The sequence below is a fragment of the Zeugodacus cucurbitae genome, chromosome 2 (genome assembly GCF_028554725.1).
Source record: "Zeugodacus cucurbitae isolate PBARC_wt_2022May chromosome 2, idZeuCucr1.2, whole genome shotgun sequence".
Taxonomy (NCBI): domain Eukaryota; kingdom Metazoa; phylum Arthropoda; class Insecta; order Diptera; family Tephritidae; genus Zeugodacus; species Zeugodacus cucurbitae.
Window position 1 is genome coordinate 35,525,461 of NC_071667.1, and position 23,324 is coordinate 35,548,784.

Here is a 23,324-nt window from a genome sequence, read left to right on the forward strand (position 1 = left end):
CAAGTCGTCTATACTTAATTGAGTGCTATTTGTCGCTTGAGGAGTGGATTGGTTAGAAGGAAGAATGGGAGGTCTGACCAAGTTGTTGGGATTAGCCATTTTACAATTTAATATAATTACAATATAATTTAAATAATTCTTATAATTTAAAACAATTTTTTCTTACTCTAATCCTGATGTTTCTGGATGCTGCTGCTGCTGGTTTACTTCGTTGTTAACGTTGGCAAATCGTACAGCCCCACTGTCAAACACTACACTCGTTATACGTTTGTGTTTTTGTTGCTTTGCTTCTGTTTTCAATTTCTCGTAAACTTTAAATTTTAGTAGCCGTCGTTGATTATGTGAGCAATAGTTGTTGTTGCTTGTGCTGCTCGGATAAACATTTTTTGCCATTCACTCGCTTGATTTTAACTATCATGTGTGATCGTGCACGTAATTAATTTTTAACACTAGGATTTTATAATGAGTTTTGTGTTTGTTTTCTGTTTTATATAAAATCACAAATTTAGAATATTGTTCTGCTACAGTTTTGTTAATTATAATAATTACTTTCGTACATATATACGCTTTTAGTTACAATTACAATTTGGTAGTCGCCAATAAACGCTATTTAAGTTGCTTTGTTATTGTTGCTTGTTGTATTTTATCACTGCTGAAGCTTTTATGTTTTTCACAACAATTATTTCGCTGGCCTAAACTTTTTCACTTCACTTCCTGCTATGTCTTTCGATAAGGCTGGCACGTCGATGCCTCCTTTTTACTTTCGTTACTCAGGGACCGCTATCGAAAATACTTTTTCAACCGGGCGCCAGTTTTTCTACCGGACCGACTGAATTTTGCTCGGGCGCCAATTATGTATTCCCGCGTTGGGAATATCAAAAAAAATATTTTTTGATCGGACAGCGTGTCCGCTTTATTGATCAGAAACGACTCAAACTTAAATTTAACAATTTGATTAATTTATACTTATTCTAAGCCACGGAATTATTAAGTGGCGTGATATATTTCCTAGAATTAGTGTTAGCAATTAGTATATGCAATTTGATTGCATGTTCGGTTGGCATGTTCCGGTTGTGCTGATGTTGCATCGGCAGAATTTACAAGTTGTCGCTTGCGCTGTAATTTCGGGGTTGTTGATATAGTTGCACTTTATGCTTGGACCGTGCTAACTTATATATATTTGCATTACCCGCTCTGCTCAGAGCCCTGCTAGCGTACGCAAAACAAACTGCGCGTAAGCCACGATACCCGGTAGGAAAAAATTCAAACGACCCATTAGGAAATTTTTCGTTCATCGGAACTTAAACAATTTTTGCGACCCAAACCCCAAGATTTTGTGTACTTATAAGGTACAAACAAAAAAACATCTTAATCATCAACCCTCTATACACCCAGAGGACAATTCCAAAAAAAAAAAAAAAAAATTTTGATTTTTTCGCCAGTTTTCGGAATTCGGTTTTTTTTTTTATTTTTCAATAAAGAAAATATAATTACAAATTATTATAATTGTTTTATTTAAAGTTTCTAAAATCTTGCGACACAACTCTTTAAATAAATAATTTACTTAAAATGGAAGATTTCAAATTTTGTATGTCCGATTTGTTCGAATACATTGAGGAACATTACGACACCCCACCCGAGGATGAGTCAGTTTATACTCTGGAAATAAAAAGAGTTGAACTGACCGCGATTTACGAAAAGGCAAGTAAATCGTACGACGCCTTTCGCAGAGACCCACACAAACCCGAGAATATTGACTTCACTAGAGTCAAGGAAAAGTTCAAAAAGGGACACCAGTCATATCTCAAATGTTTGGGATCAATCAACTGAACGATTGATGATCTCAAGACCCCAAATCCAGTCATCAAGGAACGAGCGTCGAAGAAAAATCATCGATGGACTCTGGACCCTCATTACACCTACCCCCATGTGACACGGATATATTCCATGGCGATTTTGTAACATGGCCCTCATTCAGAGACATGTTTACGGCTATATACATCAACAATCAAAAAATAAGCAACGTGGAGAGACTGTTCCACCTAATCCAAAAAACCAAAGGAGATGCACGAGAGATTGTTAAAAACGCCCCCCTCGCGGACCTCGTTTCACAATATGAAAATAAACGAGTGCAGGTCAACGCGCAATTGAAAGTTTTGTTTAATCTACCCCAAGCAACCCAGGAAAGCGCAAGCGCAATCAAACACCTCCAGAGGACCGTAAACAATTGTTTGACAAATCTACATAATTTATATATAGACACCAACAGTTGGGACCCTATTCTTATATTCTTATGTGGATTGAAGCTACTCCGAAATACCAACCTGGAAAGCTTTCGACGCGTTCCTTACTCATCGATACAAATCTCTGGAAGCCGTAGGAAATCTGACTGAACCCGCTCCAGCTACCCATTCCGAAAGTGGACCCTCTAGAAAAGGAAAGGACAGGAAATATAAAACCTTTCATGCGAACATTTCAAAAACGTCAACTTTAAATGTTTCACAATCCGAAAACCCTATAAGAAACAACAACATCTCGAAAAGATCGGTCGATATCGAGAGTTGTAAATTGTGTAGAACACAACATTCCATTCGGGAATGCCCAAAATTTAAAAAAATGAATGTCGAGACCCGCATAACCACTATAAAAAATAATGGCTATTGTTATAATTGCCTTGCATTATCCCACAATTCCAAGGACTGCAAGAGCAAATACTCGTGCAGAATATGCAGAAGAAAGCATCACACCCTTCTGCATAAAGAGGTCACACCCAGGCCTCAATCCCCCCGCAAGGACCAAGAGCCTCAAACCCGGCTCTTGATTCAAACCCATGTAGTACCTCCCAAACCCAAACTCCCAATACAAATCCTCAAGCCTACACAACCCTATTACAGTCCACTGAAGATAGAACCAAAGACCCACTCAACTCATGTAGGAAGCAGATTTTGTTAGGTACTGCTATAGTGCAAGTTTACAACAAAGGGCAATTATATTCAGCCAGAGCACTTATAGACTCAGGGTCAGTGGCCACATTCATTTCGGAAAAATTCCAAAGAAGATTGGAAATATCAACAATCTTAGGAAATGCGCAAGTGACAGGATTAAATAATACAGTCTCCGCAAAAGTTACCAAAACTTGCGAACTCACCCTTTAATCTCCAACAAACAAAGAGTTTAAGATAACAACCCACGCCTTTATCTTAAAAACTCTAACGGATAATTTACCCAACCACCCAAACGACCCAACAATTGTTAATAGGAAACTCGGTTTCAGTTTAGCGGACCCATACTTTTATAAACCCAGACCAGTTGACATCCTTATTGGAAGTGACTTGTACCCACAAATACTACTCGGTGGGGTACAAAGAAATGTTTTCGGGACACTACTAGCCCAAGAAACAGAATTCGGTTGGATTCTGTCAGGACCCACACCGGAGAAACCTATTTCACCCTCTATAATGTCGTTTTTCAATAAAATGCCCCCAGATAAGCTGCTGACACAATTTTGGGAAATAGAAGAAGTTCCGAGAAAACCCTTACCCTCAAATTCGGACATCTTGTGTGAGCAGAATTATGAAAAAACCACCCGCAAACACTCAACAGGGCGATATGTAGTGACTCTACCCTTTAAAAACCCCGAAAACATCGAATTGGGTAACTCAAGACACATAGCACTAGCTCAATTTCTTCGAAATGAGAAATCACTCTCAAGGAAACCCGAAATAAAAACGGAATACGACAAAGCCATCAACGAGTATCTGGAACTCGGTCATATGACCAAAATAGAATATAACGCAGCGGAGAATACGAAGGCATACTATCTACCACATCACGCAGTCATCAAACCCGATCGCCTAACGACTCAACTGCGAGTAGTATTTAACGCATCATGCCCCACCTCAAAGAGAAACAGCCTCAACGATGTATTACACACTGGACCTACTCTGCAGGCAGACTTGGTAATCCTAGTGGTAAAATGGCGTATGTTTCGTATCGTATTGAATGCAGAATCAAATACTCGTTGAAAGCCAACACACCCCGTTCCAAAGAATTTTATTTAGGAAATCGATGAATGACCCAGTAGAAGATTTTGAGCTACAAACAGTTACCTTTGGTGTCAACTGCGCCCCATATTTAGCTATACGTACTCTCCTCAAATTAGCGGATGACGTACAAGAGACCCACCCACTTGCAGTAGAGATCATCCGAAATGGAATGTATGTCGATGATGTACTTGCAGGAGCACACGACGTACCAACAGCATTAAAGGCACGAGATGAACTCACCTCATCTTTAGAGTCCGCAGGATTTGCTCTACGCAAATGGACATCTAACGACCCAAAAGTCTTATCTGAAATGAAAGGACTATGAAGCCCTTAATCGAATTGAAATTCCTCGGTGGACTCACTTCTCAACATCAGCGACAGTCACCTTCCACGGATTTTCAGATGCATCTGAAAAAGCTTACGCAGCAACCCTATACATCAGAGTTTCTATAAACGCAAACACCTGGACAACTCTTCTAGTGTCCAAGACTCGTGTGGCCCCAATAAAAAGTATATCCTTACCGAGACTAGAACTTTGCGGAGCTGTAGTTCTGGCAAATCTAGTGGATGCGACCCTACCCCAGTTAAATATTACACAGCGTCGTACTCACCTTTGGACGGACTCTACTATTGTTCATTCTTGGCTAAGCAAACCCCCTTGCTCATGGACAACCTTTGTATCCCATCGAGTTGCCACAATAGCAGAAAAGGTAGGAACAGACGATTGGAGTCACGTTGAAAGTCAGGACAACCCGGTAGATCTGGCTAGCCGTGGATGTACACCGCTGGAAATGGTGAATAATAACCTCTGGTGGCACGGACCCCAATGGCTAAAACTCGACCCAAGCCATTGGCCAGTTACCCGAAATACAGTCGACACAACACTGGAGCTCAAGCCAATCAAGACTTTCGCCAACACAACACAAGAGGATATACTGGAGAGATTTTCATCATTACCCAAAGCCATTCGAGTCATAGCATATTTATTTAGATTCAGCTCAAATGCCTCATCCAACAGATCACAAGACCCAAGTACTACGTTGGATATAACCCCTAACGAGTTCAAAACTACCCGCACAAAACTCATTATTTTAACCCAAAGAAAACACTTTCAGGAGGAATACGAAGCTTTGACCCAAAAAACAAATATACCCAGAAAAAGTTCAATTTTGACCCTAAACCCTTTCATCGACCCCAAAGGAATCATACGAGTTAATGGTCGGTTGAGTAATTCAACCGCACTATCATATAACGAGCGTCACCCGATTATATTACCCTATAACAGTCGATTTACAAAACTACTCACCCAATTCACCTACTCAATTACACCACATGGTGGCAATCAACTAGTTTTACGACTCATGCCATCCATCAATGCAAAACTTGCATTTTACACAAAAAGAATGCAACCACCCAAATCATGGCAGCACTCCCAACGGAACGCACAACCCTAACTCGCCCATTTGCAGCCACAGGAATAGATTTCGCCGGTCCCTACGACATAAAAAACTACACTGGAAGAGCATGCTTAATAACAAAAGGTTATGTATGCGTATTTGTGTGTTTTGCAACCAAAGCAATACACCTAGAACCAGTCAGCGATCTCACTACACGAGCATTCATGGCCGCATTCGCACGCTTCTTTTCCAGGCGCGGATGTCCCGCCGATCTCTACTCGGACAACGGAACTAATTTCGTTGGAGCGTCTCAGCTGTTAATCAACGATCGGCGAGAATTCATGAAATCACTCAAAAGTCAAGTAGAAACGAGTGAAGCGCACCAAAACATCAACTGGCACTTTAATCCTCCAGGAGCTCCACACATGGGTGGACTCTGGGAAGCAGGAGTGAAAAGCTTAAAGAGCCACTTAAAAAAGGTGTCGCAGACCCAAAAATTCACTTTTGAAGAATTAGCAACCCTTCTTACCCGAATTGAAAGCTGTTTGAATTCTCGCCCTTTAAGCCCAATAAGTGAAGACCCCACGAATTTGGAACCTTTAACACCAGGCCATTTCTTAATAGGTACCCCTTTACTAGCCCCAGCAGAACCCAACTTAGAAGATGCAAATCTAAGCACTGTAAATAGATGGCAAAAACTAAAAATACTCCAACAACATTTCTGCAAACGATGGAAAGAAGAATACTTAAAAGAACAACACAAAAGATATGAATGGAAATACCCTCAACGCAACATAAAAGTTAATGATTTGGTAGTCATTCGATATGAAACATTACCCCCAAATGAATGGAGTCCACCTAGTCGAAAAAACTTATTTCGGTTCAGACGATAGAACAAGAGTAGTAGATATATGTACTTCTCAAGGCATAATTACCCGCCCAATAACCAAAGTAGTAGGTCTACCCAATAATTAATAAAATTTCTTTATAGTGACATGGCTCTTCTAAACAACAGCAGAGCATCCCACAACCGACGCAACAGCCCAGCCACTACCGTGCGATCACTCAGCGTGACCCGAAGCATCACCCCACTCCCTGAAGAAGGAACCCTGGCGCGACGTCTACAACGTTTTAAATCGACCCTTTCCCCAATTCGTGAAGAAAGAGGAAATACACACCGCACGGCACGGCGTACTATAACTCACACAGCAAAACGCACTTACAAACACGTAGCTTGCGGAATATGCAAGAAAGACCACAGATTGGTGACATGATCCAATTTTATAAAAATGAACATAAACGAAAAGTTTGACGCAGTTACCAAGTACAGGTACTGTGTCAACTGCTTGGCCAGATCACATCCGACCCAAAGATGTACAAGCGAAAAACGATGCAACACACCCCAGGTCACCCCAGGTTGTTCTGCAAAGAACCAACCAAATCAACAAACATCGATAAGAGATACAAAAGACCCAATGATGTTCCAACATTACTGACCAAGCCGACCCTTATACCAACGGCGATGATAAAAATGAAACACAACGGAAAATGGAACAAAATTCGAACAACAATCAACCCGAACCGTAAATTATCAATAATCGCATCAGAACTGGTACAAAAGTTGAGGCTACCAAAAACATATCTTGACTCACACCGTGTGTGCAAGGTTGTTATAGGATCACTCACTGATCCGGACTGGCAGGTGGAAATCAACTGCCTTGTAACAAACGAGTTACCGACCCGACCCTATAATCGTGACATAAGTGGCGAAATCATGAAGAAATTCGACCACTTACTCCTAGCCGACCCGATGTTTTTTAAAGATGATAAAATCTTTACGTATCTGGAACTCGGGGCAGATACGTATCCTAAAATTATGAAACCCGGATTATTCAATCCCGACAACGGCACTGTGATCGCACAAAACACTGCACTCGGTTGGACCCTCACCGGTGCTTGTGCGATGTAACTCCAAGTACACAAAAACCCAATTACAATATTACATCAACTCAATCTTGAAACAATCAATTAATAGCTTTTTTTTCGCAGACCCTTCAAGGCGGCCGGGATGTTCATAACAAATGAACACATCCCTGCATTGTCCTCTAAACTGGTCGAAAGACGAATTAGAGGACAATGCAGAAACACCAACCGTACCAACATATCAAATTAGAATCATTCTTATAAGAATACAACCGAAAAAGGAAGTGCAAAATAAGCGGACGGACAACCAACCACTGGATTACCACAATAATCAGGATCAGGAAATAACCATCCAACCAACGCGGGATTACCCACCACAGGTCATATATAAGATTAAAAGATATTATTGTAATTACCACTTAAGGTATTATATACGGTGTTATTTTACCTAACCCACCCTCTCATTTATAACAAACACACACACACCCTCTTATACAAATTAACCCAAACATATTGTATATACCCCATATAATATAAATTGTGAATTTTGATATTGAAAACGAAATCATCTCTTTTATTTGGCAACCGACTATTTCGAAGTTGAATAACTCAACAATGGGCACTGAAGAGTTTTGGAACAATATCACTAAAATGAAAAACTTTAATGACAATTTTCTTTTTCCTACTATATCAAAATTAGCCAAGTTTGTTTTAACACCACCACATGCCAATGCAGATTCCGAAAGAATTTTTTCTATAGTTACAGATGTTCGTACGAAAAAAAGAAATAAGTTAAGCCATGCAAATTTAACTTCGATTTGCATAATCCGCTCTGTTTTGCAAGACGAAAATCTAAATTGTTACATTTTTCAGTGCAAGGAATCGCATCTAAAAAAAAATGACAGCGTCTGAACTCTACAACCATCATTAATATTTTTTTTGCACTGTGGTTACATATGCTTAAAGTATATGTTTACGTGTTTGTTGTTTGTTTAGTTTTTTTTAACCAAATAAATTAATGTCGCCTTAGTTAACCATCCATTTGATTGGATCATTCTTGTTGTACCTATGCTAGTCTAATTCAAAACATGAAATGTATTTAAATGAAATGAATTTTTTTCTTTATTTATTTGTATATGTATACACTAGTGGAAAAAATTAATCAAAAATAAATTCCAAATTTTTGGGCAAATTTCAACAGGCCGTAACTTCGAAAGAAATGGTCGTACAAGAAATCGATAAAGAAGGAAATTATAGCTCCAAGAGTCTAGTTTTTGGATTAGAACTTTAAAAAATTTTAACCTCTGCGGTTTTTGAGTAATCGTAGAAAAACCAGCAACAAACAAATTTTCAAAATTTTTTTATTTTTTTTTTTTTGGTCTACGGGCGTCTAGCTCAACCACTATAAGGATCGGATACTTTGTTCATTTAGCTTTAATTTGGTTTTTTGAACAGCTCGATACGTCCACTTCTCGCCGAGATATCGGTCTTCAAATGGAAAAGGATCATTTTGTCTTTGATTATCGATATCTCAGCAACCAATGATCGCACAGAAAGCTAAATGTGGGTTTCAAGAACTTGAATGAATTCTCCTTAACCCTGGACGGTCATCCTTTTTTTTTGTACATTAACGTCATCCTTCGTCAATATGACGACGACTTATTTCAAATCCATTTTGAGTAGGGTGTGAGTCGAAATAATGAACGCGTTTTATTTTTTTTTTTATTTATTTATTTCATTATTAATAAATACAAGTCAAAAATAAAAAGGAAAACTTATATTCTCTTAACTGAAAACACGATCAACACGAACAATTAAAAACATATTTACAGTGAAAATAAAATAGTTCGTAGTCATTTTGACGAAGGATGACCGTCTAGGGTTAAAGGCTATCCATTGCTTTTCCGAAAAAAATGTTTTTTCTTATTGTCACATGAATTTAAAAATGCAACAAAAAAAGGGTTTTTGGTGGTTTTTTGGAAAATCGAGCGCTAGATCGAAAATATTGAGGAAACCACTAATGTTAAGTGTGCCTTTTACAGTTCAATATGTCCACAAAAACCCTACAAAAAAATCAAATTAATCCAGCCAGCCGTTTTTTTTGCTTCACTCGATCAAATTTTTGAAAAAATTAAAGGATCACGTTTTTTGCTCTGAAAAACTCATAATTTTTAAAAATTAGAAAAAGAAATCGTTTTTCCTCGCTTTTCTACATTTTTGCTCCAAACAGCTTAGATTAAAAAAAAAAAAAAAAAAAAAAAACAAGTTAAGGAACAAGTTGTCTGCGATTGGGGAAGTTTCGTGCAACAATATTCGCATTGACAAACGGCGCATGTATTTTGACACATATGCCTGTTTCATCAACGTTAAAAACATTGCTGGCTGAATAATAAAAATTGTTCAATTCCATTTCAATGATATCAAAAACTGTATCCACACAATATTTTGTGAAACCTCGTGCTCTTGCCAATGAAGTACCTCTTGGAGAGCGGAACGCCAATTTTGGGTTCCTCTTTAAAAACAAACCCAACCAAAGGGTGCAAACAAAACAAACACCGAGCCTCGGATGAGAAACCCCCCTTTTGATGACGACCCCTGCAAACGTACTAAGGATCATGATTTGAGGGCATGCACCTGGAATGTCCGGACTCTTAATTGGGAAGGTGCCTCTGCCCAGCTGGTTGATGTCCTCATACAACTCAAGGCTGACATCACCGCCGTCCAAGAAGTGCGATGGACGGGACAAGGACGGAAGAAGGTGGGTCCTTGTGACATCTACTACAGCGGCCATATAAAGGAGCGCAAGTTCGGTGTTGGATTTGTGGTGGGAGAGAGACTACGTCGTTGAGTCCTGGCATTCACCCCGGTGGATGAACGTCTTGCCACAATCCGCATCAAAGCGAGGTTCTTCAACATATCGCTGATTTGCGCCCACGCCCCAACGGAAGAGAAGGACGATGTGACCAAAGATGCTTTCTATGAGCACCTAGAACGCACCTATGAGCGCTGCCCCCGCCACGATGTCAAAATCGTGCTTGGCGATTTTAACGCCAGGGTGGGTAAAGAAGGTGTCTTTGGCACAACAGTCGGAAAATTCAGCCTCCATGACGAAACATCGCCAAACGGCCTGAGGCTGATCGACTTCGCTGGGGCCCGAAATATGGTTGTCTGTAGTACCAGATTCCAGCATAAAAAAATTCATCAAGCAACGTGGCTGTCCCCTGATCGAAACACGCGCAATCAAATCGATCACGTTGTGATAGACGGAAGACATGTCTCCAGTGTTTTAGACGTGCGTACGCTCCGAGGACCAAACATTGACTCGGACCATTATCTAGTAGCAGCAAAGATACGCACTCGCCTCTGTGCAGCAAAGAACGCCCGTCAACAAACACAAGAAAGGTTCGACGTCGAAAAGCTGCAATCACAACCGACAGCCGAACGATTTTCTACTCGACTTGCACTCCTGCTCTCTGAGAGCACTCATCAGCATCTCGATATAAGGGAGCTGTGGAACGGCATTTCAAACTCATTGCATACCGCTGCAGCCGAAACAATTGGTCTCCGGCAACGCCGAAAAACCAGTTGGTACGATGAGAATTGCCGTTCCGCAGTGGAGAGAAAACAGACTGCCTACCCCGCAACGTTGCGATCGACCACAACACGTTCGGGGTGGGATAGATATCGAGAACTGAAGAGGGAAGCGAGACGCATTTGCAGACGTAAAAAGAAAGAGGCCGAAATGCGTGAGTATGAAAAGCTTGAAAAGCTGGCTGGCCGACATGGGTAATGCTCGAAAATTTTATGAAAAGATGAGGCGATTAACAGAAGGTTTCAAGACCGGAGCATTATCATGTAGGGACCGAGAAGGTAATCTGGTAACGGATGTCCAGAGCACACTGGGATTATGGAGGGAACACTTCTCCGACCTGCTCAATGGCAGTGAAAGTACAACACCAGGAGATGGCGAACCCGATTCTCCAATCGATGACGATGGAATAGATGTTCCATTACCCGACCATGAAGAAATTCGAATAGCAATTACCCGCCCCCAAAGCGGCGGGGGCCGATGGATTACCGGCCGAGCTATTCAAATACGGCGGCGAAGAACTGATAAGGTGCATGCATCAGCTTCTTTGTAGAATATGGTCGGAAGAAAGCATGCCTGACGATTGGAATCTTAGTGTGCTCTGCCCAATCCATAAGAAGGGAGACCCCACAATCTGCGCCAACTACCGTGGTATAAGTCTCCTCAATATCGCATATAAGGTTTTGTCGAGCGTATTGTGTGAAGGACTAAAGCCCACCGTCAACGAACTGATTGGACCTTATCAGTGTGGCTTTAGACCTGGAAAATCCACAATGGACCATATATTCACCATGCGCCAAATCTTGGAAAAGACCCGAGAGAGAAGAAACGATACTCACCATCTTTTTATCGATTTTAAAGCTGCCTTCGATAGCACGAAAAGGAGCTACCTTTATGCCGCGATGTCTGAATTTGGTATCCCTGCAAAACTAATACGGCTATGTAAGCTGACGTTGAGCAACACCAAAAACTCCGTCAGGATCGGGAAGGACCTCTCCGAGCCGTTCGATACCAAACGAGGCTTCAGACAGGGTGACTCACTATCGTGCGACTTCTTCAATCTGTTGCTGGAAAAAATAATACGAGCTGCAGAACTAAATAGAGAGGGTACAATCTTCTACAAGAGTGTACAGCTCCTGGCGTATGCCGATGATATTGATATCATCGGAAGCAACAACCGCGCCGTTTGTTCTGCGTTTTCCAGACTAGATAAAGAAGCGAAGCGTATGGGTCTGGTGGTGAATGAGGACAAGACGAAATATCTCCTGCCATCAAACAAACAGTCAGCGCACTCGCGTCTTGGCTCCCACGTCACTGTTGACAGTCATAACTTTGAAGTTGTAGATAATTTCGTTTATCTGGGAACCAGCATTAACAACACCAACAATGTCAGCCTTGAAATCCAACGCAGAATCACTCTTGCCAACAGGTGCTACTTTGGACTAAGTAGGCAATTGAAAAGTAAAGTCCTCTCTCGACGAACCAAAATCAAACTCTATAAGTCGCTCATTATTCCCGTCCTGATGTATGGCGCTGAAGCGTGGACGATGACAACATCCAATGAGACGACTCTTGGGGTTTTCGAGAGAAAGGTTTTCCGCAAGATTTATGGTCCTCTAAACATTGGCAACGGCGAATACCGCAGACGATGGAACGATGAGCTATACGATTTATACGACGACATTGACATAGTTCAGCGAATAAAAAGACAGCGGCTACTCTGGCTAGGTCATGTTGTACGGATGGAAGAAAACACTCCAGCTCTGAAAGTATTCGATGCAGTACCCGCTGGAGGAAGCCGCGGAAGAGGACGACCTCCACTCCGGTGGAAAGACCAAGTGCAAAGTGACCTGGCTTCACTTGGTGTTTCCAGTTGGCGCCAAAAAGCAAAAAGGAGGAATGAGTGGCGCGCTCTGGTGGATTCGGCTATAATCGCTTAAAGCGGTTCCTTCTTCTTCTTAACTGGCGTAGAAACCGCTTACGCGGTTATAGCCGAGTCCGCAACAGTGCGCCACGCATCTCTCCTTTTGGCGGTTTGGCGCCAATTGGTAATACCAAGTGAAGACAGGTCCTTCTCCACCTGGTCCTTCCACCGGAGTGGAGGTCTCCCTCTTCCTCGGCTTCCACCAGCGGGTACTGCATCGAAAACTTTCAGAGCTGGGGCACTTTCATCCATTCGAACAACATGACCCAGCCAGCGTAGCCGCTGTCTTTTTATTCGCTGGACTATGTCTATGTCGTCGAACAACACATACAGCTCATCATTCCATCTTCTGCGGTATTCGCCGTTGCCAATGTTTAAGGGACCGTAAATCTTCCGCAAAACCTTTCTCTCGAAAACTCCTAGTGCCGTCTCATCGGATGTTGACACCGTCCACGCTTCTGCACCATAAAGTAGGACGGGAATGATGAGGGACTAGTAGAGTTTAGTTTTTGTTCGTCGAGAGAGGACTTTACTTTTCAATTGCCTACTCAGTCCATAGTAGCACCTGTTGGCAAGAGTGATTCTGCGTTGGATTTCAAGGCTGACATTATTATCGGTGTTAATGTTGGTTCCTAGGTATACGAAATTATCTACAACTTCAAAGTTATGACTGTCAACAGTGACGTGCGAGCCAAGACGCGAATGCGCTGACTGTTTGTTTGATGACAGGAGAAATTTCGTCTTGTCCTCGTTCACCACCAGACCCATTCGCTTCGCTTCCTTATCCAGGCGGGAAAAAGCAGAACTAACGGCGCGGGTGTTGTTTCCGATGATATCAATATCATCGGCGTACGCCAGGAGCTGTACACTCTTGTAGAAGATTGTACCTTCTCTATTTAGCTCTGCAGGTCTTATAATTTTTTCCAGCATCAAGTTAAAGAAGTCGCACGATAGCGAGTCACCTTGTCTGAAACCTCGTTTGGTATCGAACGGCTCGGAGAGGTCCTTCCTGATCCTGACGGAGCTTTTGGTGTTGCTCAACGTCAACTTACACAGCCGTATTAGTTTTGCGGGGATACCAAATTCAGACATCGCGGCATAAAGGCAGCTCCTTTTCGTGCTGTCGAAAGCAGCTTTAAAGTCGACAAATAGATGGTGTGTGTCGATCCTTTTTTCACGGGTCTTCTCCAAGATTTGGCGCATGGTGAATATATGGTCAGTTGTTGATTTTCCAGGTCTAAAGCCACACTGATAAGGTCCAATCAGTTTGTTGACGGTGGGCTTTAGTCTTTCACACAGTACGCTCGATAGAACCTTATAAGCGATGTTAAGGAGGCTTAATCCACGATAGTTGGCGCAGATTGTGGGGTCTCCCTTTTTGTGGATTGGGCAGAGTACACTGAGATTCCAATCGTCGGGCATGCTTTCTTCCGACCATATTTCGCAAAGAAGCTGATGCATGCACCTTATCAGCTCTTCGCCGCCGTATTTGAATAGCTCGGCCGGCAATCCATCGGCCCCCGCCGCCTTGTTGGTCTTCAAGCGGGTAATTGCTATTCTAATTTCTTCACGGTCGGGCAATGGAACATCTGTTCCATCGTCGTCGATTGGGGAATCGGGTTCGCCATCTCCTGGTGTTGTACTTTCACTGCCATTCAGCAGGCTGGAGAAGTGTTCCCTCCACAAACACAGTATACTCTGGTCATCAACCACTAGATCACCGCTGGGGGTCCTACAGGAGTGTGCTCCGGTCTTGAAACCTTCAGTTAGTCGCCGGATCTTTTCGTAAAATTTTCGAGCATTACCCCTGTCGGCCAGTTTGTCAAGCTCTTCATACTCACGCATTTCTGCCTCTTTCTTTCTTTTTCTGCAAATGCGTCTCGCTTCCCTCTTCAGCTCTCGGTATCTTTCCCATCCAAAGCGGTTCCTACGCCAAATATATATATATATATATAACCAAAGGGTGCATAATATTCAAATTTTTTTTTTTTATATTTGCTTCTTTGTACTTATTATCGAATGTTCCATTTTAAGAAAAGAAAGTGTAATATTAGTCTAAAGGCCAACGTCAAAGAATAAAGAGTATTTTTAAATTAAAATTTTTTCGAATTTGTTACTTCAATTTATTTATCTCGCGCTTGCACTGATGAACTTTATCTATAAATGTAATTTTATATATCTTAAATGTTTTATATAACTTATATGTTGAGATTCTTTATTTAATTTATGAAAAATGCTAATTTGAAGTAGATACATATTTCAAAAAGGACCATTATATGTAAATGTAAGGACGCCGAAAGGGCTTTTTATTCTGTTTAACAATACTATAACAACAATTCTGTAGTAACAATACCATACTTCGTATGACTACCAGATGTGTGTCGCCAAATAAAAGCATTTTACCATGTGAGTAATGTAGTATTTTTCTGGTAACAATTACTACGTTTATGCTTCATTTCTACTCGGTTATATTATACACGGGTAAGTTCAACCCACATGCATAAACACTTTTTCACCACGATTTAAATGATCTACTCGGATGCACATATATACACATTTTCTTTACGTATGTAGACGAGTTAACTCGGATGCACAAACGGATTTAGAGTTAAGTTGAACGTCAAATCAGCTGATTTTTTGTGCCGGTGTATATTGTTTTGACAAATTGCATATACAGGGTTCCCGTATTGCCAATTTTTCGCTAAAAACCTCTACCCCACTTACTACCGAATTTTTGCGGCAAACGCCTGGTACTGTGTAGTACTACAGTAACCGGTTATTGGTTTTTTTGTGGCTCACCCGTGGCACTGTGGGTAGTCGGATGGTGTAGCGAAAACCGGTTTTTTGCAAAAACTTCGACGAGTGGATAGTTAGTTTTCGTGGAAAAACCGGTTTTTTTGGGTCGGTCAGTGGTCGGTTTTGCTCGTGCATTTCTGCCCGAACACTTCTCAACCGATTTATGCCACACACCCCTTATATCTGGAAAATACGGACATATTTATAATACGTGGCAGCCCTCAATTTAATTCAATTCAGAATTTACCTCGAGTAGAGTATTTGCCGTTTATGCTTATAGGCTTTACCCATGTATAATATAACCGTGTAGAAATGAAGCATAAACGTAGTAAATATCAGCATTTTTTTGTGACATTTCACTCAACACAGCTAAAAATAGGTAAGAAACATGGGAGAGAGCTTATATACAAAAGCTTTTCAAAAATAAATAAATAAAATGGAAAATAAGAATTTGTTCACAATTGTTTTTTTTTTCAAAACGCCAGGGACATGTTTCGCCGTGTTTTGATGGCCGCATGTCACTGGCTTTTAAGATATATTTAAACTAATTCTGCTTTTTGTGCAGAAAATACATACATATTTTTGCCATTCATTCAATTAAATATTTTTTCACACATATAATTTATACTTTCTATTAAACAACGGAAAACTCATAAACACCAATGCATAAATTCAGTAAAACACATACCTTACACAATACCAGATTATTTTCCGTCCAAGCACATACGTATGAATTTACATTGGTTGAAACTTGAAAGAAGTTACTTTGACTAATAACACTTAAATTTTTCGCCAAATGATTTTCAAATCGGTAAAAGAAGTTACGAAGAATTGAGAATAACAGTTTCATATTCAATATGTGCATACATAGAAATTAGACGCCAAATTAGAAAAAAAAATTTATGAACTGACATATTTAAATAACACAATATAAATGCAAATATTTGTCAACAGAGATGGAATAATCGATTGTATCGTCAGTGAGCTTCCAAATAATTTTGAAAATTAAATAGTATGAATGTAGAGTAAATCATGCCAAAGCTTTTTACCTGGCGTTAAAAAAAAAATATTTTCCATTTTATTTATTTATTTGTGAGGGGAGATTTTAGTTTCTGGGGCGCCAAGATTTCACTTTTAGGTAAATTAGCCCAAAATAAACACTTTTTATTAAATAAAAAAATTGATATCTCGCTCCGTTTACGAGATATCGAACATTGAAGTTTGTGTTAACAGCAGCCGATGCGCGCACTTATATATGCATTGATGCAGGTGTTATGTGATTGATTTACATATGTGATTGATTTATATGATTGATTGACAAGTTTTTAATTTTCATGTTAATTAGAATTAAAGAATACGTTAGAATATAATTTTCCTATCTGAAATTTCAAAATGAAACATGCGAAAATTCACCCCAGTTTGGAAAATTTTTCGATTTTCTATTCATTTGATCTTCTCATTGGTACTAATGAGAAGGCTATATCGTTTTTAGAGGAGATTAGCCTGATACCTTCGAGAAATTCGCAGCCGCCTTTATGTTGCAATGTTCCAATGGTCGTGGAGGATAAATCAGTTGCCAAATTTGGATGGATTTGGCGTTTTGCATTCAAATGTATATTTTGTATAAAGTCCATTGCATATATTGTATAAAGTCCATTGAAAGTTGGAAACCATAATATTAGGTTAGAAGCACCGAGGTCCTCGTATTCGATATAAGGGGCCTTAAAAACTTATGGTCCGATTTCGGCGATTTTTAGAATGGGGCTGCCACACTATTAACATAGTATTTGTGCAAAGTTCTGGAAAGTAATTGTACGCGAAAAAAACTTGTCAATCAATCACATAACACCTGCATCAATGCATATGTAAGTGCGCGCATCGGCTGCTGTTAACACAAACTTCAACGCTCGATATCTCGTAAACGGAGCGAGATATCAATTTTTTTTATATAATAAAAAGTGTTTATTTTTGCTAAGTGTCTAATTTGGCCTTAAAGTGAACTCAAATCTTGGCGCCCCAGGAACTAAAATCGTGCCATTTGTGAAAATTAATAAGTAGTCTAGTGATAGCAAACTGGGCGGAGGAACCTACGTATATAGGACCAACCTCGAAAAACGTCCTAGACTTTACACTTTACACCAGTGGTGGTACAACGGACTGGAGGGTGCTAAGTACACCGTCATTCTCTGACCATAGATATATACATTTCTCTATTAGAACGGGGGTTAAAGCTAGACTTGAGGCTAGAAGAAACCCCAGAATAACAAACTGGATACGATACCGACAAATATTGTTTGGTAAAAGACTTAGACCGTGCGTGTTCAACTCTCCACATGAGTTAGAGGAGGGTGTGAATTTCTTCTGTAGCACTCTTACTAAGGCTTATCATTCCGCTTGTCCTATGCTGCGGCCCAAACGCAAAACGAGACCCCCTTGGTGGAACAAGGAGCTCGAATCGTGTAGACGCAGTGTAAGGAAAATCTTCAACTTGGCCAAGCTAGCGGAGAGCGAGGAATGTTTGAATGAATATAAGGATCTGTTAAGAGACTACAAAAAGTTAATGCGCAGGAGCAAACGACAGTCCTGGAAAAACTTTTGTAGCAGCTTTGAAAGAACAAATGAGGTGGCAAGACTCAGAAAACGGTTATCTAAAAGCACCCCTTCGCCAGGCCTGATTCGCAGAAACAACGGAGAGTGGACAGAGAATTGCAGGGACTCCTTAGAGGTTCTAGTTAGCGTACACTTTCCGGGATGCAAGAACCCGGTTAACACTCCACACGATGGAAATACTGCTGTTATCCTGTCCGAGTGTATAATTACGGAGGATAAAATAGAATGGGCAATCCGCTCCTTCGACTCTTACAAATCTCCCGGTACGGATGGCATCTTTCCAGCCATGCTAAAGAACGCAATGCAGCTGGTCGTGCCGTGGTTGCGAGTGATATTCAGAGGATACCGCAAAGGGCTGTAGGACCGAAAGGGCTGTAGGACCGAAAGGGCTGTAGGACCGAAAGGGCTGTAGGACCGAAAGGGCTGTAGGATCATGGTTGGCATTCTTACCGGTCACAGCCTTGTAGCGGCACATGCCTATAAAATGGGGATGTCAGATCGGGAGGAATACAGAAAATGTCGAGAGCGGGCACCAAGGAAACAGTGGAGCATCTCTTGTGCATTTGTCCTGCGTTAGCGAGTCAGGGTTTTAGGTACTTAGGGGCCCCACAGTACGATATGTTAGAGGAGATATCGTCAGTCAAGCCTCATAAACTATTAAAATTCACGACAGGCGCAGGCATCCTGAACGATGACTACTACTCAGGGAAAACGTAAAGGCACTCAATTCTGGTATCGCAAAGGACCATAACTGGTCTATGCGTGGCCTGCAGGCCTACCAGACCAACCTAACCTAACCTAACCTATTTATTTGTGAAAAGTCATTTTGACAAAATATTATAAAAAGCTTTTGTATATAAGCTCTCACCTAGGTTTCAGTGAAATACCACAAAAAAAAAGCTGATATTGTTACCAGCAAAATACTACATTGCTAACATGGAAAAATGCTGGTATTTGGTGACACACATCTGGTATTCGTAAGAACAATACGAGGGTTGCTATTTATAATTCTGGCCTAATAATGAAAATAGGAATATTTATCAACGAAAATGGTTTTTTTGTTTTTCAAAATATTCTCCATCAAGATTTATACACTTTTGCATGCGCTCAAACCAATTTTCGAAGCACTTTTTTAAGCCTTTTTTTGAGCGATTGTCAAATTGTGCGGGATCCAACGAGAACAAACCTTTTTTCATGCAATACCGAATGTATGCTGGTGGGAGAAATGCATAGGCATGCCTCTATCTGAAGGTATGTTACATGACGGTCATGCATTATCAGTTCACGTACAGCATCGATGTTTTCTGGCACAACGGCTGTTTTTGGACGACCTTCACGGAATTCGCCTTTGAGCGAGCGTCGGCCACGATTGAATTCGTTGTACCAGTTTTTCACAGTGCTATAGGATGGTGCTTCATAGCCATACAAAGATCTTAATTCATCGATGCACTCTTGTCGCGATAATCCACGTCGAAAGTTGCGAAAAATGATCGCACGAAAATGTTCACAAGTTAATTCCATTTTTTGGCCGAGATGAATTTTTTAATTCCCTGTAAATAAAACAATTCACGATTAAATGACAAAACGTTCTGAGTGATGTTATGCTCAAAATGTCAAACTTTCCAATGGAAATGTCAGATTGCACCTGGCAACACTAAGTGTTGCCTAGGCCAGAAATATATATAGCAGCCCTCGTAGTACTGTTACTACATGTGTGTCTCGGCTATTATGATTATTTTCCCATTAGACATTATTATTAACTGGTACTTATTAATATATATATATATATATATTTGGCGTAGGAACCGCTTTAAGCGATTATAGCCGAATCCACCAGAGCGCGCCACTCATTCCTCCTCTTTGCTTTTTGGCGCCAACTGGAAACACCAAGTGAAGCCAGGTCACTTTGCACTTGGTCTTTCCACCGGAGTGGAGGTCGTCCTCTTCCGCGGCTTCCTCCAGCGGGTACTGCATCGAATACTTTCAGAGCTGGAGTGTTTTCTTCCATCCGTACAACATGACCTAGCCAGCGTAACCGCTGTATTCGCCGTTGCCAATGTTTAGAGGACCATAAATCTTGCGGAAAACCTTTCTCTCGAAAACCCCAAGAGTCGTCTCATTGGATGTTGTCATCGTCCACGCTTCAGCGCCATACATCAAGACGGGAATAATGAGCGACTTATAGAGTTTGATTTTGGTTCGTCGAGAGAGGACTTTACTTTTCAATTGCCTACTTAGTCCAAAGTAGCACCTGTTGGCAAGAGTGATTCTGCGTTGGATTTCAAGGCTGACATTGTTGGTGTTGTTAATGCTGGTTCCCAGATAAACGAAATTATCTACAACTTCAAAGTTATGACTGTCAACAGTGACGTGGGAGCCAAGACGCGAGTGCGCTGACTGTTTGTTTGATGACAGGAGATATTTCGTCTTGTCCTCATTCACCACCAGACCCATACGCTTCGCTTCTTTATCTAGTCTGGAAAACGCAAAACAAACGGCGCGGTTGTTGCTTCCGATTATATCAATATCATCGGCATACGCCAGGAGCTGTACAGTCTTGTAGAAGATTGTACCCTCTCTATTTAGTTCTGCAGCTCGTATTATTTTTTCCAGCAATAGATTGAAGAAGTCGCACGATAGTGAGTCACCCTGTCTGAAGCCTCGTTTGGTATCGAACGGCTCGGAGAGGTCCTACCCGATCCTGACGGAGCTTTTGGTGTTGCTCAACGTCAGTTTACATAGCCGTATTAGTTTTGCAGGGATACCAAATTCAGACATCGCGGTATAAAGGCAGCTCCTTTTCGTGCTATCGTAGGCAGCTTTAAAATCGATGAAAAGATGGTGAGTGATGCTGGTGATGCATGCACCTTATCAGTTCTTCGCCGCCGTATTTGAATAGCTCGGCCGGTAATCCATCGGCCCCCGCCGCTTTGTTGTTCTTCAAGCGGGTAATTGCTATTCGAATTTCTTCATGGTCGGGTAATGGAACATCTATTCCATCGTCATCGATTGGGGAATCGGGTTCGCCATCTCCTGGTGTTGTACTTTCCGGCCATTGAGCAGGTCGGAGAAGTGTTCCCTCCATAATCCCAGTATGCTCTGGACATCCGTTACCAGATTACCTTCTCGGTCCCTACATGATAATGCTCCGGTGTTGAAACCTTCTGTTAATCGCCTCATCTTTTCATAAAATTTTCGAGCATTACCCATGTCGGCCAGCTTTTCAAGCTTTTCATACTCACGCATTTCGGCCTCTTTCTTTTTACGTCTGCAAATGCGTCTCGCTTCCCTCTTCAGTTCTCGATATCTATCCCACCCCGAACGTGTTGTGGTCGATCGCAACGTTGCGGGGTAGGCAGTCTGTTTTCTCTCCACTGCGGAACGACAATTCTCATCGTACCAACTGGTTTTTTGGCGTTGCCGGAGACCAATTGTTTCGGCTGCAGCGGTATGCAATGAGTTTGAAATGCCGTTCCACAGCTCCCTTATATCGAGATGCTGATGAGTGCTCTCAGAGAGCAGGAGTGCAAGTCGAGTAGAAAATCGTTCGGCTGTCGGTTGTGATTGCAGCTTTTCGACGTCGAACCTTCCTTGTGTTTGTTGACGGGCGTTCTTTGCTGCACAGAGGCGAGTGCGTATCTTTGCTGCTACTAGATAATGGTCCGAGTCAATGTTTGGTCCTCGGAGCGTACGCACGTCTAAAACACTGGAGACATGTCTTCCGTCTATCACAACGTGATCGATTTGATTGCGCGTGTTTCGATCAGGGGACAGCCACGTTGCTTGATGAATTTTTTTATGCTGGAATCAGGTACTACAGACAACCATATTTCGGGCCCCAGCGAAGTCAATCAGCCTCAGGCCGTTTGGCGATGTTTCGTCATGGAGGCTGAATTTTCCGACTGTTGTGCCAAAGACACCTTCTTTACCCACCCTGGCGTTAAAATCGCCAAGCACGATTTTGACATCATGGCGGGGGCAGCGCTCATAGGTGCGTTCTAGGTGCTCATAGAAAGCATCTTTGGTCACATCGTCCTTCTCTTCCGTTGGGGCGTGGGCGCAAATCAGCGATATGTTAAAGAACCTCGCTTTGATGCGGATTGTGGCAAGACGTTCATCCACCGGGGTGAATGCCAGGACTCGGCGACGTTGTCTCTCCCACCACAAATCCAACACCGAATTTGCGCTCCTTTACATGGCCGCTGTAGTAGATGTCACAAGGACCCACCTTCTTCCGTCCTTGTCCCGTCCATCGCACTTCTTGGACGGCGGTGATGTCAGCCTTTAGTTGTATGACGACATCAACCAGCTGGGCAGAGGCACCTTCCCAATTAAGAGTCCGGACATTCCAGGTGCATGCCCTCAAATCATGATCCTTAGTACGTTTGCAGGGGTCGTCATCAAAAGGGGGGTTTCTCATCTGAGGCTCGGTGTTTGTTTTCATTGGGGAGATTTTTTTATGTGGTGGGTCCCAAGCCCTACGCACAACCGCACAAGCGGGCTTCGCCTTCTCACTTTAGCTCGCCTCCAAACGGATGTCTGTTAGCTACCTAGGGGATACTTGGTCTAAAACCGGAAGTCGTGAGCTGCTTGAGTCATATGCAAAAGAATCGTTCCTGGCCACTCCCAAGTGAATGGCAATCAGAAACTTTCCTCACTTGCGTGAACTTCTACATATGACCCCATCCCCCCTTACTTATTAATAGCCTTTTTTATATTCGGCAATCAATGATTCGAATCTAGATAACACAAGTAAGGAATGGCTAAGTTCGGGTGTAACCAAACATTTTATACCCTCACAAGTTATTTATTTATTGTAAAAATAATAACACAGAATTCGATCCATATATTCGGCATAAAGTCCACTAGGATGACGAGACTCAATATATATCCCTACTAATATTATAAATGCGAATGTAAGTTTGTTTGTTACGCTTTCACGCAAAAACTACTGAACTACTGAACATAGGGTACTTTATTTTAAAAAAAAAAAATTAGATGATTTTGGAATGTCGAGCCCTCGACGAGACAATATGGAT

The 23,324-nt window shown here is 41.6% G+C and overlaps 1 protein-coding gene across 7 annotated transcripts in view; it reads right to left on the reverse strand.

Moving 5' to 3' along the window:
- The window catches only part of Ttll5_0 (tubulin polyglutamylase TTLL5), a 133,123-nt gene extending 116,481 nt beyond the window's left edge, over nt 1-16,642 (reverse strand). For 3 of the 7 annotated variants that reach the window (XM_054226122.1, XM_054226124.1, XM_054226121.1), the window contains exon 1: nt 16,364-16,642. In XM_054226122.1, coding sequence (XP_054082097.1) covers nt 16,364-16,540 — 177 coding nt within the window. In that variant the 5' untranslated portion in view covers nt 16,541-16,642. Of the gene's footprint in view, nt 1-2,324; nt 2,429-16,363 lie in introns of all 7 variants that reach the window. The other 4 variants (XM_054226128.1, XM_054226126.1, XM_054226123.1 and 1 more) reach the window with 3 other exon arrangements.
- Between the last annotated feature and the right edge of the window lie 6,682 nt (nt 16,643-23,324).